We start from the raw sequence: 12,836 nt of genomic DNA, 5'->3' as shown, positions 1-12,836 counted from the left end.
CACACCGCCGCCACGGTGGCCTGCCTGGGCGCCAGCCAGCCCCCACCTCTTTATATCTCGATACCCCAACGGTCGATACCCCGCCGTTGAACGCGCCCCCCCTTTTGCGTCTGTTGTTTGAGTGAGCTGTGCTCGCGCCCGCCGGCTCGTGCCGCAGCTGGCGCCGATGGCGCCGTTGTGAAGTAAACCCAAGTCCAATCCTATCTAATTGATCCCTCGTCTTTCTCTCTCTCCCGATTGTAAACACCATGGCCACAATTCAGATCGATCAGATCAGCAGTCGGGGGTGGGTGAAGCAACAAAAGGCATGGTGACAGGTTGTCCATTGTACAACAGCAGGCGGCCTCGCTGCAAACATGGAGCTGCATTAGTGAGAAGCAGCGCCGGCCGCGCAAAGGCCCAGTTTTCCGTTGTCAGCACGGTGTTGCGCCAGCTGCCAGCCCTGCTGCTGCAGCGTGCCGCCTAGCGGACGGCCGCCGGGGAGGGCGACACCGGCGCCTGCACCGGGGTGGTGGTGGTGGTCTGGGCGGCGCCTGGCTCCACCTCCCCGGGGCCAAACATGGAGGGGCGAAGGGGCTGGTTGATGCCCGCCAGCTGGGGCGAGCAGCAGGCCAGCAGCTTGTCGGTCATCACAGACAGCTCGGGGGGAGGCTCCACGCTGCCTCGCAGGATCTGCAGCCGGGGCGCCAGGCGCAGCAGGCAGGCTCAGGGGCAGACCACCAGCCGGCGGCCACCTCCCGCTGTCCACCCACCGGGACAACCAAACCGACCCCCGAACCATGCCTCAAACCCCAGGGCAGGCTTCCGCAGCCTGGTGTTGGTGTCGGGCCCCGCGTCGGGCCCCCAGGCCAAGGCACAGCAGCAGGCAGGCGGGCAGGGCGCTCACGTCGGCGGCCCTGCTGGTGCCGTAGCAGTGGTCGTTCCAGTAGGTGTCAAAGTAGATGCGGGTGCCCTGCATGGTCCGAGAGCCCTCCTTTTAGCCCTTGTTGTTGCAGCGGCGGTTTGGGGCCATGCTCAGGCAGCGGGTCTGGCTGGTGAGGGCCTGGACGGCCAGCCGCTCGGGACACGCGCGCGCCCGGCCGCCCGGCCTGCTGCCAGCCTGGCAGGAGGCAGGCGGCGTCGTGCTGCAGGGCCCTGGCCTGCTCAGAGCGCCTCCCCCCAAGGCGTCTTAATGGCGAGCTCCAGCCCTGCTATTATCACAACCCGCAGAGCCTCCTGCCTCCCCAGGCAGAGGCCACCCACAGCCCCCACCTGCAGCGCCACGTCAGCCATGATGCCCTTGCCCACGGAGGTAGAGGTGAAGTCGGTGTTGAAGATCCATTGGGGGTTGGGGCTGCAGGGCAACGCGCCAGGTGGTGGTGGTGGTGAGGGGGCAGCCCGATGGCAGGAACCGCCGCAGAGAAGGAGCGCTCGCACCGGCTGCCTGCACATGCGGACATGCCACGGTGGCAGGCCACCCCCCAGCGGCCAGGCTCAGCTCAGCCCCCCAGGCTGCCTTCCAAGCAGGCTTCCAGGCAGCCCCCAGCAGGGCACCCTCCGGCCCGGCCCCACCCGCCCTCCTTGTTCTCCTCCAGCGGAGTGATCTCAAAGTTCCTACGGCATGGCAGTACAGGGGCAGTACAGGAGGCAAGCGCGCGCGGCGTGTGGGCACGCCGAGCGCGCAGCCCTCAAACCAGGCTGCGCAGCATGCATGGCCGCGTGGCGCGGCGGCGGGGCAGCATGCTCGGCCACGTGGCGGCGCGGTCAGGGCCCACCAGTTTGAGGACATGTTGAACTTGGCCTCCGAGTCGATGAGGGCATCCAGCGCGCGGTCAGACATCACCCCCACCAGCGTCTCCGCCTGCCAGTGGGCGTTAAGTGTGCGTTTAGGCAGGGCAGGGGCAGGGGCCAGGCACACATAGCCTGGCGGCGGCGGGCTGGGTTCAACGCGTAAAAGGGCGTGGGGTCCCGGCGCTCCGCAGGCGCCATGCAGGCAGCGGCCAGGCGCGGGCGCGCCGCCCCACCCCGCCTCACCCTGTCCATGCCCGCCACCAGGCCCAGCTCCACACCCGTCACACGCACAAAGGCGGGCGCGCTCCACTTGTTGCTGGTGGGCCCGCCCAGCCTGCACGGGCGCGGGAGAGGAGCGGGCACGGGGTGCTGGTGAGACGGGCCGGCGCCGTGAGAGGCGCCTCGCCTCTTCAACCGTCTAAAAACCAATCTCTCCGGCAACCGCACAACGCGCCCCTCCTGGCAGCCACAGCGCCGCGCCCGCCCACCTGGCAATCACAAAGCCCTGCCCCTGCTCCAGCCCCAGCAGGATGCCAGCCTTCACGCTGCGGTAGAAGATGAGCGCCTGAAGCAGTGGCGGCGGCGGCGGGACGTGGAGCAGCGGCTCCGTCGGTTTGGTCGGAGTGCATGCAGGGCTGGGGAGCCCGGTCGCTTCCGGAATGTGTGCTAGTGGTCCCGGGGGAGGCGGGCTGCACGCTCTGACAGCAGGCGGGACAGAGCTGTCGGCTGTGCAGGCACAGCATCCGAGGAGCATCCAACCCGCCAGCCCAGCCAGCCGGTCGGCCAGCGGGGGCAGAGAGGCGCGCGCCTTGGCATGGGGCACAAAGTAGAGCTTGTTGGGGACGCCCTCCTGGGTGCCGTACTCTGCAGCAGGCGGCCGGGGCAGCCCGTGGCGCACATAGCTGCACCAGGCGCGGCAGGCAAGAGCGTGTGCGGCGCAAGGCGGCGCGGGCGGCTGCAGCCCACCTGTCAGCGGCACGTGGCCGGCATAGGTGGGGAAGGCGTGCGCCACGCTGTACACCTGGGCTGCAGGCGCAAGGAAATCATAGCAGGCAGGGAGCTTCACCAGGCTGGCAGGCTGGTAAGCAGTGTTGCAGGTTTTCGACAAGATGCAGCTTGGCGAGGAGAAGGCGGTCCGCGGCAGCGAGAGGCGGGGGAAATTCAGGCGGCGATGGGCCCTGGCGTCGCCCGCAGGGTGCCGCCACTGCCGCCTGCCGCGATCCGACGGCCAGCCACACTTGCCCGACAGCTTGGAGAGCTTTTCGATCATGGCGCTGCCATTCTCGCACGCCTCCTTGACGTGCTGGTGCGTGCGGGTGCTCCAGGCGCGCTCCATGGTGGCACTCTGTGCTCTGGCACTGCTGCAGACTGCTGCAGAGCCGCAAAAACGGCGTCCAAGGCAATGGCTGTGACCGCCCGGCTGGCAGGCGCTGCGTGCACCTGGCGGGTGAGTGGGACAGGTTCCCTCTGCGCAACACAGAGGTTTACCGTGCTTGCACTGAATGACAGTAGTAGGGAATTACAGGGGCTGCCGCCGGGACAGTGTTGTGGCCTGGCTGGGATCAGAAGGCGGTTGGGGGCGGGACAGCAACGGGGAGATGAGCAGGCACGCACACAACAGCAACTCTGAAAGAATCAAAAGGCGACTGAGAATGAAATATGGCCGAGAGAGGGAGGCATGAAATGAACTGAAGAATTAGAAGTGTTCAACCAAAAGGAGGAGGTTCACATTCGGGTGTGTTACCGCCGCCCGCCGCCGCCCCCCGGCTCATCTGCATCTGGCAGCCGCAGCCCGCGGTACACAGCGTCCGTGGCAAACAGCACCGTGGCGGCGGCGGCAAAGGGCATGAACTGCGGGGGCAGCCAGGCGGGCCACCAGGCCGCCGCCGCCAGCTGGTGGCTCCACCCCCAGCTCAGGCCGCCCAGCGCGGGCCCCAGCGCCCGCACAAAGCTGGCCAGCGACTGGCCGGTGCCATTGACGGCCCCCAGCGCCGCCCTGGGGGCCGAGGCATTGACCAGGATGAGGCAGGAGGTGAAAGCGTTGGTGGCGGTGACGGCCTTGGCTCCCATGCACAGCAGCATGAGCGCCTGGCTAGGCAGCGCGCCTCCGCGGAACAGCGAGGCGGCGGGGATGAGCAGCGCCAGCGGGGCGGTCTGCCACAGGCCCAGCCGCAGCGCCTTGACCACGCCCACGCGCCTGCACAGCGAGCAGGGCGGGCATGGTGTGAGGGGTCAAATGAAGCAGGGTCAAAGGATCAAATCATGGGGGGTCAATTCGACTGACACTATCAGACCCAGGGGCCGTGCCGGCAGCACCACGAGCAGGCATGTGCAGCGCAGCGCGGCGCGCCAGATGCGGGGCGGCAACGCCTGTGCCCGTGCGTGCGGCTGCGCCGTGCATGCGGCTGAGACGTGTGGAGGAGGCAGCACCCCGCGCCGCCCCACACCCACCGCATGAGCCAGGGGAAGCCCAGCAGCGCCCAGCACACCAGCACCAGGCCGCCAAACGACAGCGAGGGCGCCAGCTGGCTGGGGGCGAAGCCCAGCCCGCCCTCCGACACCTCTGCCGACGCAAAGATGGGGGTCACCTCGTCTGCAGGCAGGATCAGGCCGCCGCGGAGTTTTAGACTATGTTCATGTTTAGAGGACGGGGCTGGGAGAGTGGCGGTGCTGAGGGAAGCTGCCGGGGGAAAACAGGGTGTCAAACCAGTGCTGCTCATTCAAACTTTCATTGGAGCAGCACCCGGGCTCCCGATGCGGCCCGGCAGCCAGCTCCACTATGTTCCCTGCCACCCCTGCTGCCCTTCCCGGCTGCCCCCCCACCGCTCCCCACTCACCCAGCATGTTGAACACAAAGGCGATCAGCCCATAGCCTAGTAGAGACAGCACCACGGTGCGCTGACGGTACCATGGCAGATCTGCCGCGGGCGCCGCCGCCTGCGCCGGCGCTGCCTCCGACGCTGCCTCTGCGGCGGTGGCCCCGCCAGCCAGCAGCCTGCCCTGTTCCTGCCGCTCCTGCCCCTGCTCCAAGTCTCCTGGGCCCAGCACCACAACATCTGCCTCCAAGCTGCCCAGGCTGCCGCGGCTGCTGCCTCGCCTGCTGCCTGCGCCACTGCCCGCGTCGCTGCCGGGAGCAGGAGGCGGCGGCGACGGCTGCCCCCAAGCCGCCCGGATCCTGGCGCTGTCGCCTCTGAACGGCCGCCCCTTGTCCCTGCCGCCGCACGGCGCCTTGCCAGGGCTGCCGCCGTCCCCGCCGTCGCTCCCGCCCCACAAGCCGCCGCCTTGGCTGCTGTCCTGCCGCCGCAGCCCTCCCAGTTCAACCTCTCCGAGCCCTCCTGGCGCCGCCGCCTCGCCTGCGTCCGCCGTAGGCACAGCCTCGTACCGCGCCTTGCCGCCGCCGCCGCCTGCTCTGCCAGGTGCGGGAGCTGCGGTGCGGCGGCTGGGCAGCGTCTCCTCCAGGCCGACTATGGTCATGATGGTTGCGATCGCTGACAGCACGCCCGCCAGCAGGCAGGGCAGGAAGTAAGGCCTGTAGAGGCAGGCGGCAGGGAAAGTGCAGCGTGGCACTGTCAGCGCCTGCCAGCAGCCAGCAGCCAGCAGCCAGCGTGGCAGCGTGAGCATGCTGCAACAGCTGGCAACGCCGGCGGGCTCGCTGGGCTGGCGTGCGGCAGGCGCAGCAGGCGCGGCAGGCGCAGCAGGCGCAGCAGGCCGCCCTCCACCTGTGCACCAGCAGGCTGCCCTCTCCGCACAGGGCCTGTATCCGCAGCCCGCTGCTGCAGGGGGCCGACAGCGCGCCGCCCACGGCCGGCCCCGCCAGGCTGCCCAGGCCCCAGCACAGCGACATGAGCCCAAAGGCCTTGGCCTGGGAGTCGTTGCACGGCAGCCCCTCCCCTGCGCCAGGCACAGCCGCCAGGGAACAGGGGTGAGCAGGGCGGCACGCCGAGCAGCGCGCCACCGCCGGCGCCCGCCGCGCACGTCCGCTGCACCTGCTCGGCTCCTCCCGCCACCGGCCGCCCACCGCAGGCAGCCACGCGCGCGCGCACACACACACACGCAGGAGCTGTCGCGAGGAATGTGCCCGGAATGTGCCGACCCGACCATGCATGCAAGCGCAGGAGGTGCAGGGCGTACCGATCATGGCCTTTTCCACCAGGATGACTGCGTTGAGGGCGCCGCCCACCGCCCGCGCCCCCACCGCCTGCCAGTAGGAGCCGGACAGGCCAAACAGCAGCACAGAGACAACGCAGGAGACGTTGCCGACCACCATCACGGGCTGCAGGAGGGGCGCGGGCGGCAGGGAGCAAGGGTGTGCTTGTGCAGGTGTGTGGCTCGATGGTGGTGATGGGTGTGTGCATGGTGGTTGGGCAGGTGGGTGGGTGGGTGACACCCTCCAACCTCGCCTGACTCGCTCACGACCCACAGCAAACTCCATGGCCGCCCCACCTTGCGGCCGATGCGGTCCGACACGAGGCCCCAGGGGAAGCTGGTGAGCAGCTGGGCGGCGCAGAAGACGGCGGCCAGCAGGCCCGTGGCGCGCCCCACCGCCTGCTCGCTGACGGCGGCGCCCCCGCTCCTGGCGGCCTCAAAGTCGCGCACCATGTAGACGGCGACCGCAAAGGGCAGGGTGGTGAGCAGGGCCTGCGAGAACAGGGCGGCAGGGTGGATGGTTGGGGTGGAGCTGGGGAGGGAGCTCAGCAGGGCGCGGGCACAAGTCCGGGGCGCAAGTCCCGTTGCGGCAACGCGCTGCCTTGCCTGCTGCTCTCCCCACCTTCCAGCCCGCTGCCCGATGCGGGCAGGCGGGTCCCAGTCGCCCACGCTCACCTGGTTTATGTGAGTGAAGAACAGGGGCGCTAGTCGGTAGGCAATGGCACCGGTGGGGGGGGGGTCCCCCAGGGAACCACCCATAGTTGCTGCTATACGGCGTGCTCGAAATTGAACAGCAAGGCTAGCGACTGTAAGGCTGGAGGGGGTGCGTTCATGTGAGACTTGGAGAGAGGGGCCAGTCAAAGGCGCTATTTGGGTGCTTGGCGATGGTGTCCAATTTGCAGGAGCTTGTTGTGCGCATGGGGCGGCCTTGTTGCTCGCCATCGCAGCGCAGGACAGCCCAGCAGTACAGCCGCTCTTGACCCAAACCTGGCGCGTTCCCAAGCCTTCCCGGGACACCCAACAGCCGGGTCACATTCTTTCGACCTGGTCGATTGATCACTTCGACATGGCCAAACAAAAGCAGGCAAATGCGCAGCATTACTGGGCAGCAGCACCGGGTGAGGCTCAGGGTGTGGAGAAGACTGCACGGGCCGCCTTCATCCCAATGCCGCCTGTGTCGTAGTATGCTGTGCCATGCTGTGCTGTGCCCAACGGGCTTTCAGCGCAGGGAGGGTGCTCCAATGGCCTTGTTCGCCCTGCCGAGCCACCATGGCGGCTCGCACCAAGCTGCTGGTCCTCCATGCCGGCTCCAGCTCGCTCAAGTTCAAGGTTTTTGGGGTGGGAGGGGCAGGGAGCGGCGGCGGCCCAGGACCAGCTGCCGGCGCCCCGTCACTGCAGCCCATCGCGGCAGGGCTGTGCGAGTGCATCGGCGACCCCGCCGGCGGCGCCGTGATGCGGGTGCGCCCCCTGCGTGCCTGCCACCCTCCCACGCCGCGCCTCTGCGCCTGCTGACTCCGTCCTCGACGCCAGCAATTGCAAGCAGCGTGGGAACGCCTGTTTGCGTGCAGGCAGTGGCCGGCTCCGACCGGTGGCGCGAGGGCGAGCGCGTGACGGAGCCGCTGCCCGACCACCGCGCCGCGCTGCGCCAGGTGTCGCGCTTCCTGGCCGCAGCCTTCTCCCCCGCCTTCCCGCACCAAGTGCTGGGGGTGGGCCACCGCGTGGTGCACGGCGGCACCATCGGCGAGTCGGTGCTGATCGAGTGAGCAGGCTGGGGGTGTGGGCAGCGCTCCAGCTGCTGGGAGATATGCACTGGCTGGCTGTGGATGGCACGCCCGTGGGATGCGCGTCGCAAGCCTGTCTCCACCACGCGAGCGAGCAGATGCCCACTGCCAGTGCCGCTGCCGTGCCCGCCGCAGCGAGCGCACACGCGGCGCTGTGGAGGAGGCCAGCAGGCTGGCGCCGCTGCACAACCCGCCCAGCCTGCACTGCATCGACGCGGCGAGGAGCCTGTTCCCCGACTCCCCTCACGTGAGCTGAGCTGGGGCCAGGCCGAGGCTGTGCAGCGGGCTGGAAGTTGTTAGACACTCAGGTCCCTGCCGGCCTGCTGAGCCCACCTGCTGAGCCCACCTGCAGCGCACACCTGCCCCCATGCGCAGGTGGCCGTGTTTGACACCACCTTCCACCAGACCATGCCCCCTGAAGCCTACACCTACGCCCTGCCCACAGACCTGTGCAGGCAGCACGGCATCCGCCGCTACGGTGGGGCCTCTGCTGGGACTGCCGCCGCCGCAGGCACCGCCTGCACTGCATGGGCATGCTCCGGCGCTGCCTGGCCGGCAGGCAGCCTGGCCGGCAGCCGGCGTGGGCCGTGCGAGCCTGAGCCCGCCCCCAGCCATGGCACAGGCAGGGCTTCAGAGCGTGTACTGCCGCACTGCTCTCCACTCCTTTCCACTGCTGACACACCGACGCAGGCTTCCACGGCATCAGCTACTCGCACCTAACAAAGGAGGCGGCCCGCATGCTGGGCAAGCCGCCGGAGCACACCAACCTCATCATCTGCCACCTGGGTGAGATAGGCAGCGGGGATGGGCGGGGCCAGGCTGCTGACCCGGCCGGCACCCTGGGCGGGTCGGCGGCGCACGGCAGCAGCGCTGACGCAGCTGTGCTGTGTACTGCAGCAGTGCGGGGGCTCGTCAACTGCCAGTTGTCTCCACAGAGCTGTGCTGTGACCGGTGGCCCTGCCAGCCTGCCTCCCGTGGCCGCCGCAGGCGCCGGCAACAGCATGTGCGCGGTGCAGGGCGGGCGCTCGGTCAACACCACAATGGGGCTCACACCACTGGAGGGCCTGATGATGGGCTCGCGCTGCGGTGCGCTGCGCCGCCAACCGCTGCACTACCGACTGCCGCGCGACCTTGGCTGGTTTGGCGGTGCTGTCGTCAGCTGTGGCGTGTGTGAGCGGCGCGCACCGCCATGCTGCCGTGATGTCACCTCCCAACCTCTCGTGCCCAGCTGCTGGCTACCACTGGGCATCTTTCTGGCTCTCCTGCTGCAGGCGACATCGACCCAGCAATCGTGCCCTTCTTAATCGGCCACGGGTGGAATGCGGGCGAGGTGGAAGACATGATGAACAAGCGCAGCGGCTTCCTGGGCATGACGGGTGCGCCGGCCGGCGCCAGCAGGCGCTGGTTAGGCCGCACGCCAGCTGCAGGAAGCTGCAGCTGGTCTGATGCGGGAGGTCACGGCGTCTGCACGGCGTGCCGGCTGGCTTCTGCAGCGCTGGGCATGTGCAGCCTGCCCGGCCGTCGCATGGGATGGTAGAGAGCGGTGGGGTCCGCCAGGGCAGGCCCACAGGGGCATGCTGCATTGCTACCTGCCAGCGGACCTGCGCCCTCAGCTAGCCTACTAAGTTAGATGCGGCACCCGGTGTGCCCGCCGACGCCGCTGCTGCTGACACGGCATCCCACGCCGCTGCTTCGACTGCTGCCGCCGCTGCGGCAGGCAACATCGATGTGCGCAGTGTGGAGGACCGGGCGCTGGCTGGGGACGAGGCGTGCCAGCTGGCGCTGGCTGTCTACCTGCGCCGCCTGCGCAAGTACCTGGGCGCTTTCCTCGTCGACCTTGGCGGCCAGGTGGACGCCATCGTCTTTTCGGCAGGCAAGGCACAAGGCCGGGCCGCTCGCCGGCCTCGAGTCGCAGCCGGCTGGCAGCGGCGGCAGAGCTCCAGAGCAGCACCTGCAGAGCGTCCCTCGAGCGGCTGCAGAGTCGGGCAGAGGGGGTGTGGGATGAGCGTGGAGAGCAGGGTGCCGCTCTGCCTGCGTTGCAGAGTGTCTGTGGCTGGCCTGTGGGTGCTTTGCAAGACCTCCCGCTGAGCAAGACTTGTCCAGCTGGCGCGCTGCAGGCATCGGCGAAAATGGCTCAATGCTACGCGAGATCGCCCTCTCGGGCCTGGAGTGGGCGGGCATAGAGATAGACCGCGCCGCCAATGACGCCACCGTCAGGGGCAAGGCGGGGGAGGTGCAGGCAGCGGGCAGCAGGGTCAAGGTGCGGCGCAGCTGGGGGGAGCTGGGGAGGCACCCTGCTGATTCTCGTCGCCCGCTTGCGATGACTACCTGTCGCTTGGTGACTTGGTGCACACAGCTGATGCCCCCGCCTCTCTCCCATCGAGCACTGGCAGGTGCTGGTGCTTCCTGCTGACGAGCAGCTGGAGATTGCAGAGCAGACGCTGGCGGTGGCACGGGCGCGCGAGCGGCAGGAGCCTGCAGCAGCGGCCTGAAGTCAGGTGCGCAGCAGCTGCAGCCGCAGGGCTTCGAGTTGAACCAGGGAGCTGCCTTTGGAGCTGTTCTCAGTTGCGTCACATGTCCTCCCAATAGCACAAACTGGCATAGGCGACATGTATAAGCAGATGGTTGCAATCCAGGGGTAGGTAGTCACAGAGCAGAGGGAGGTGATGGCGTGGGTGCATCGTCATTCGGCCTGACAAAAAGCAGTTGGAGGAGCACGGACGGAGTCATTGGGATGGTATACCTGGTATGTACCAGTAGCGGTATCACGGGAGATGGAGGCGCGCAGGTGTGTGCTTGTTCGCCACTGCACCATGGGCGCCATCGCTGCCTGGCATATCATCAGGGGATGCCTGCGTTGTCTGCCTGGGGTCAACACCGGGCGGGTGGCCACGAAGGCAGCCAGGACACTGGGATGTTTTCTTGGGGTGCAAGTGCACCCTCTTCAGCCCACTGCCCTGCACTTGTTCAGTTCTGCAAGGCGCCGGCGCAGGGGATTCATGTCAACCATCTGGCAAGGTTCACCACCAAGCAACGCAGCCGCTGCGTTGGCAACGCGGCGCTGGCGGCAGCCTCCTGGACTGCCTGCCTCAGCTGCAGCATTGCCCCAGCACCCACTTTTGTAGGCGTTGAAGAGCCGGACCCTGCAGATGTGCGTCGCCTTGTTCAGCACGGCGACGCGTCGCTCCAGGGTGGCAATGCGCCTGTCTTGGGCGCCTGCACACACACAATCGGGAGGCCAAGGCCATCAGCGGTCGGTGTGCTGCCGCCGCCGCTGCCACGCCATGGCAGCCCAGGGCAGCAAGGGTAAGTCGGCTCGAAGGCGTTGCAGGTGCTGTACACCATGACCGCCCCTGGCCCACTGCTGGTTGGGGGCAGCCGCTCACCGCAGGCGCCGCCCGAGCCAGGAGCGTTGCACCGCGGGCACTTCCAGTTTCCGACGATAAAGGCGTCGGGATCCGTGCCTCCGCTGTTCAGGGCAGGCACCACTGAACCAGGGCCCGACAGCTGGCAATAATACGTTCCTGTGCCAAGAAGAGGCTGGGTCTGCCAGAACACTGCGCGAACAGCAGTCAGGGACGGGTCGGGAGCGCAGTCAGGCAGCGGAGGGCAGGTGGAGCACAAGCGGGGGGCGACCACAGGCGCGCACACCAGCTGGCACCATTGTGCGCACCGCAATCCGAAATAGTGTTGCACAAGCGGCAGCACTCCTGGGTTGACTTGACCTGCAGGCGGAAGCAGTGCAAGTCGGGGCGTGACAGCTGCGGGGCGCAACAGGCTCCCCGAAAACTCACGCACTGAGCGGTGGCCTCACCTGCACGACGTCATCGCCATTATCCAGTTCCAGAGACGCAATGTTGTAGATTGGAAGTCCTTCGCATGATGATGCCTCGGGGCACGCCACTGGTTTGCCGCCACTCAAGCATAAGCGGGCGGCAGCTGCCGAGGGCACCAGCAGCGCCGCAGCTACCACCACAATAACCGGCAGCGCAGGACTCAATCCGCGCATCATGAGTGAAGTTGTTTCGAGAAGGGGCTGCAGTGGGGCAAGGCGAAGGCCAGTAAAGGGGCCGCGGGGGGTGCTCACCCGCCCTGGGCTTGCCAGAAGCGCTCCCTCAAGCACAAGCCACGGTGAACACGGGTTGTTCCAGTCCTTGCTGTGAAGAAGCATGTCATGTGTGCGCAGCGCCAGTTCCTAAGTCAGGCACGGCTTCAGGCCGTGCCGCGGCATGGCCGACGCTCACCTCAACAGATGCTTAAAAGCCACAGGTGCCTCGGGCCTGACACGCGGTTGGAGGACTGGGTACCTGGTTGGTAAACTGTTTCTGCGCCTGCTGTGCCCGCCGCGCCGTCCCGCCGGTCCGGCACATGTCCCAGCATCAATCTGGCAAACTGCAGCCGATCGATCGGCGCTGGTGTGTGTATGGCATCTCATACCTTCCCTGACAGTGCTGCCAGGCTGACAGCCATAACCAGCTGCGTTCATCCTTTGGCCACCGCCGCCGCGGCAGCCTGCAAGCGCCCCAATGTTGCAGGCAGGGACGACTGACAAATTCACAGTGGTAAAGCGCCCCCGCGGTGGCAGACAGAGCGTGGTGCATCAAAACTCGAGCTGACAAAAAGGCAAGTGGAGGAGCAATGAAATCAAGGGGGGTCGGGGCGGCGAGCGGGCGCGCAATAAGCGCCAGCCGGCACCCAGGGCGGGAAGGGGAAGGGAAGGTGGCGGCATCTATGCTACGAGTGTTGCTGTCAATAAGGGAACGGCGCGTCGTGCTGTGGAGAGGCTGGGGGGGCAATGGGGTGAGTGGAAAGAATACCGGGCGCGCCGCTCGCAGGCTTGCCCGGGCTGCGCGACCAGCCAGGCCGCGGCGTTGCCGCGCGGCTGCCGCCTCAGCCTGGCCAGGCCGCCGGCCGCCAGCTGCCCGGCCCGCCACGTGGCGCGCGCTCAGGAGGCGGCGGCCACCTTGGCGTCGGCCACGATCTTCTCCTGGATATGGCTGGGCACCACCTCGTACTTCTCCAGCTGCATCGTGTACTGCGCGCGCCCCTTGGACATGCCGCGCAGCGTGGACACGTAGTTGAACATCTCCGACAGCGGCACGCTGGCCTTGACCACCTGGGGGCGGGAGGAGAGGGAGG

At 67.9% G+C, this 12,836-nt stretch overlaps 4 protein-coding genes across 4 annotated transcripts in view; 1 reads left to right on the top strand and 3 right to left on the bottom strand.

Moving 5' to 3' along the window:
* Nucleotides 1–462: 462 nt before the first annotated feature.
* Nucleotides 463–3,106, bottom strand: CHLNCDRAFT_132975 (hypothetical protein; the record flags this gene model as incomplete). The annotated part of the gene is made up of 10 exons (XM_005851632.1): nt 463–672; nt 887–952; nt 1,252–1,333; nt 1,552–1,593; nt 1,755–1,840; nt 2,014–2,104; nt 2,259–2,335; nt 2,594–2,634; nt 2,737–2,796; nt 3,007–3,106. The coding sequence occupies 10 exons, from the start codon at nt 3,104–3,106 to the stop codon at nt 463–465; spliced, it is 855 nt and encodes a 284-aa protein (XP_005851694.1).
* A 404-nt stretch (nt 3,107–3,510) lies between these two features.
* Nucleotides 3,511–6,675, bottom strand: CHLNCDRAFT_132974 (hypothetical protein; the record flags this gene model as incomplete). The annotated part of the gene is made up of 7 exons (XM_005851631.1): nt 3,511–3,967; nt 4,222–4,363; nt 4,608–5,299; nt 5,490–5,661; nt 5,902–6,043; nt 6,214–6,408; nt 6,592–6,675. The coding sequence occupies 7 exons, from the start codon at nt 6,673–6,675 to the stop codon at nt 3,511–3,513; spliced, it is 1,884 nt and encodes a 627-aa protein (XP_005851693.1).
* Nucleotides 6,676–7,535: 860 nt separating this feature from the next.
* Nucleotides 7,536–10,138, top strand: ACK1 (hypothetical protein; the record flags this gene model as incomplete). Its single annotated transcript, XM_005851961.1, has 9 exons — nt 7,536–7,675; nt 7,833–7,944; nt 8,073–8,175; nt 8,388–8,483; nt 8,685–8,783; nt 8,969–9,073; nt 9,415–9,605; nt 9,847–9,957; nt 10,091–10,138. Coding segments are annotated over 9 exons (1,005 nt in total), but the record flags the coding sequence as incomplete, so codon positions are not given.
* Nucleotides 10,139–12,642: 2,504 nt separating this feature from the next.
* CHLNCDRAFT_48385 (hypothetical protein) overlaps nt 12,643–12,836 on the bottom strand; it is a gene marked incomplete at both ends in the record, with an annotated part of 4,978 nt that continues 4,784 nt past the window's right edge. The window contains one exon of the mRNA XM_005851630.1: nt 12,643–12,813. Coding sequence (XP_005851692.1) covers nt 12,643–12,813 — 171 coding nt within the window. The remainder of the gene's footprint in view (nt 12,814–12,836) is intronic.

Source organism: Chlorella variabilis, assembly GCF_000147415.1.
Source record: "Chlorella variabilis unplaced genomic scaffold CHLNCscaffold_1, whole genome shotgun sequence".
Taxonomy (NCBI): Eukaryota; Viridiplantae; Chlorophyta; class Trebouxiophyceae; order Chlorellales; family Chlorellaceae; genus Chlorella; species Chlorella variabilis.
The sequence above is the reverse complement of the archived record's forward strand: the minus strand, read 5'-3'. Positions and strand labels throughout refer to the sequence as shown.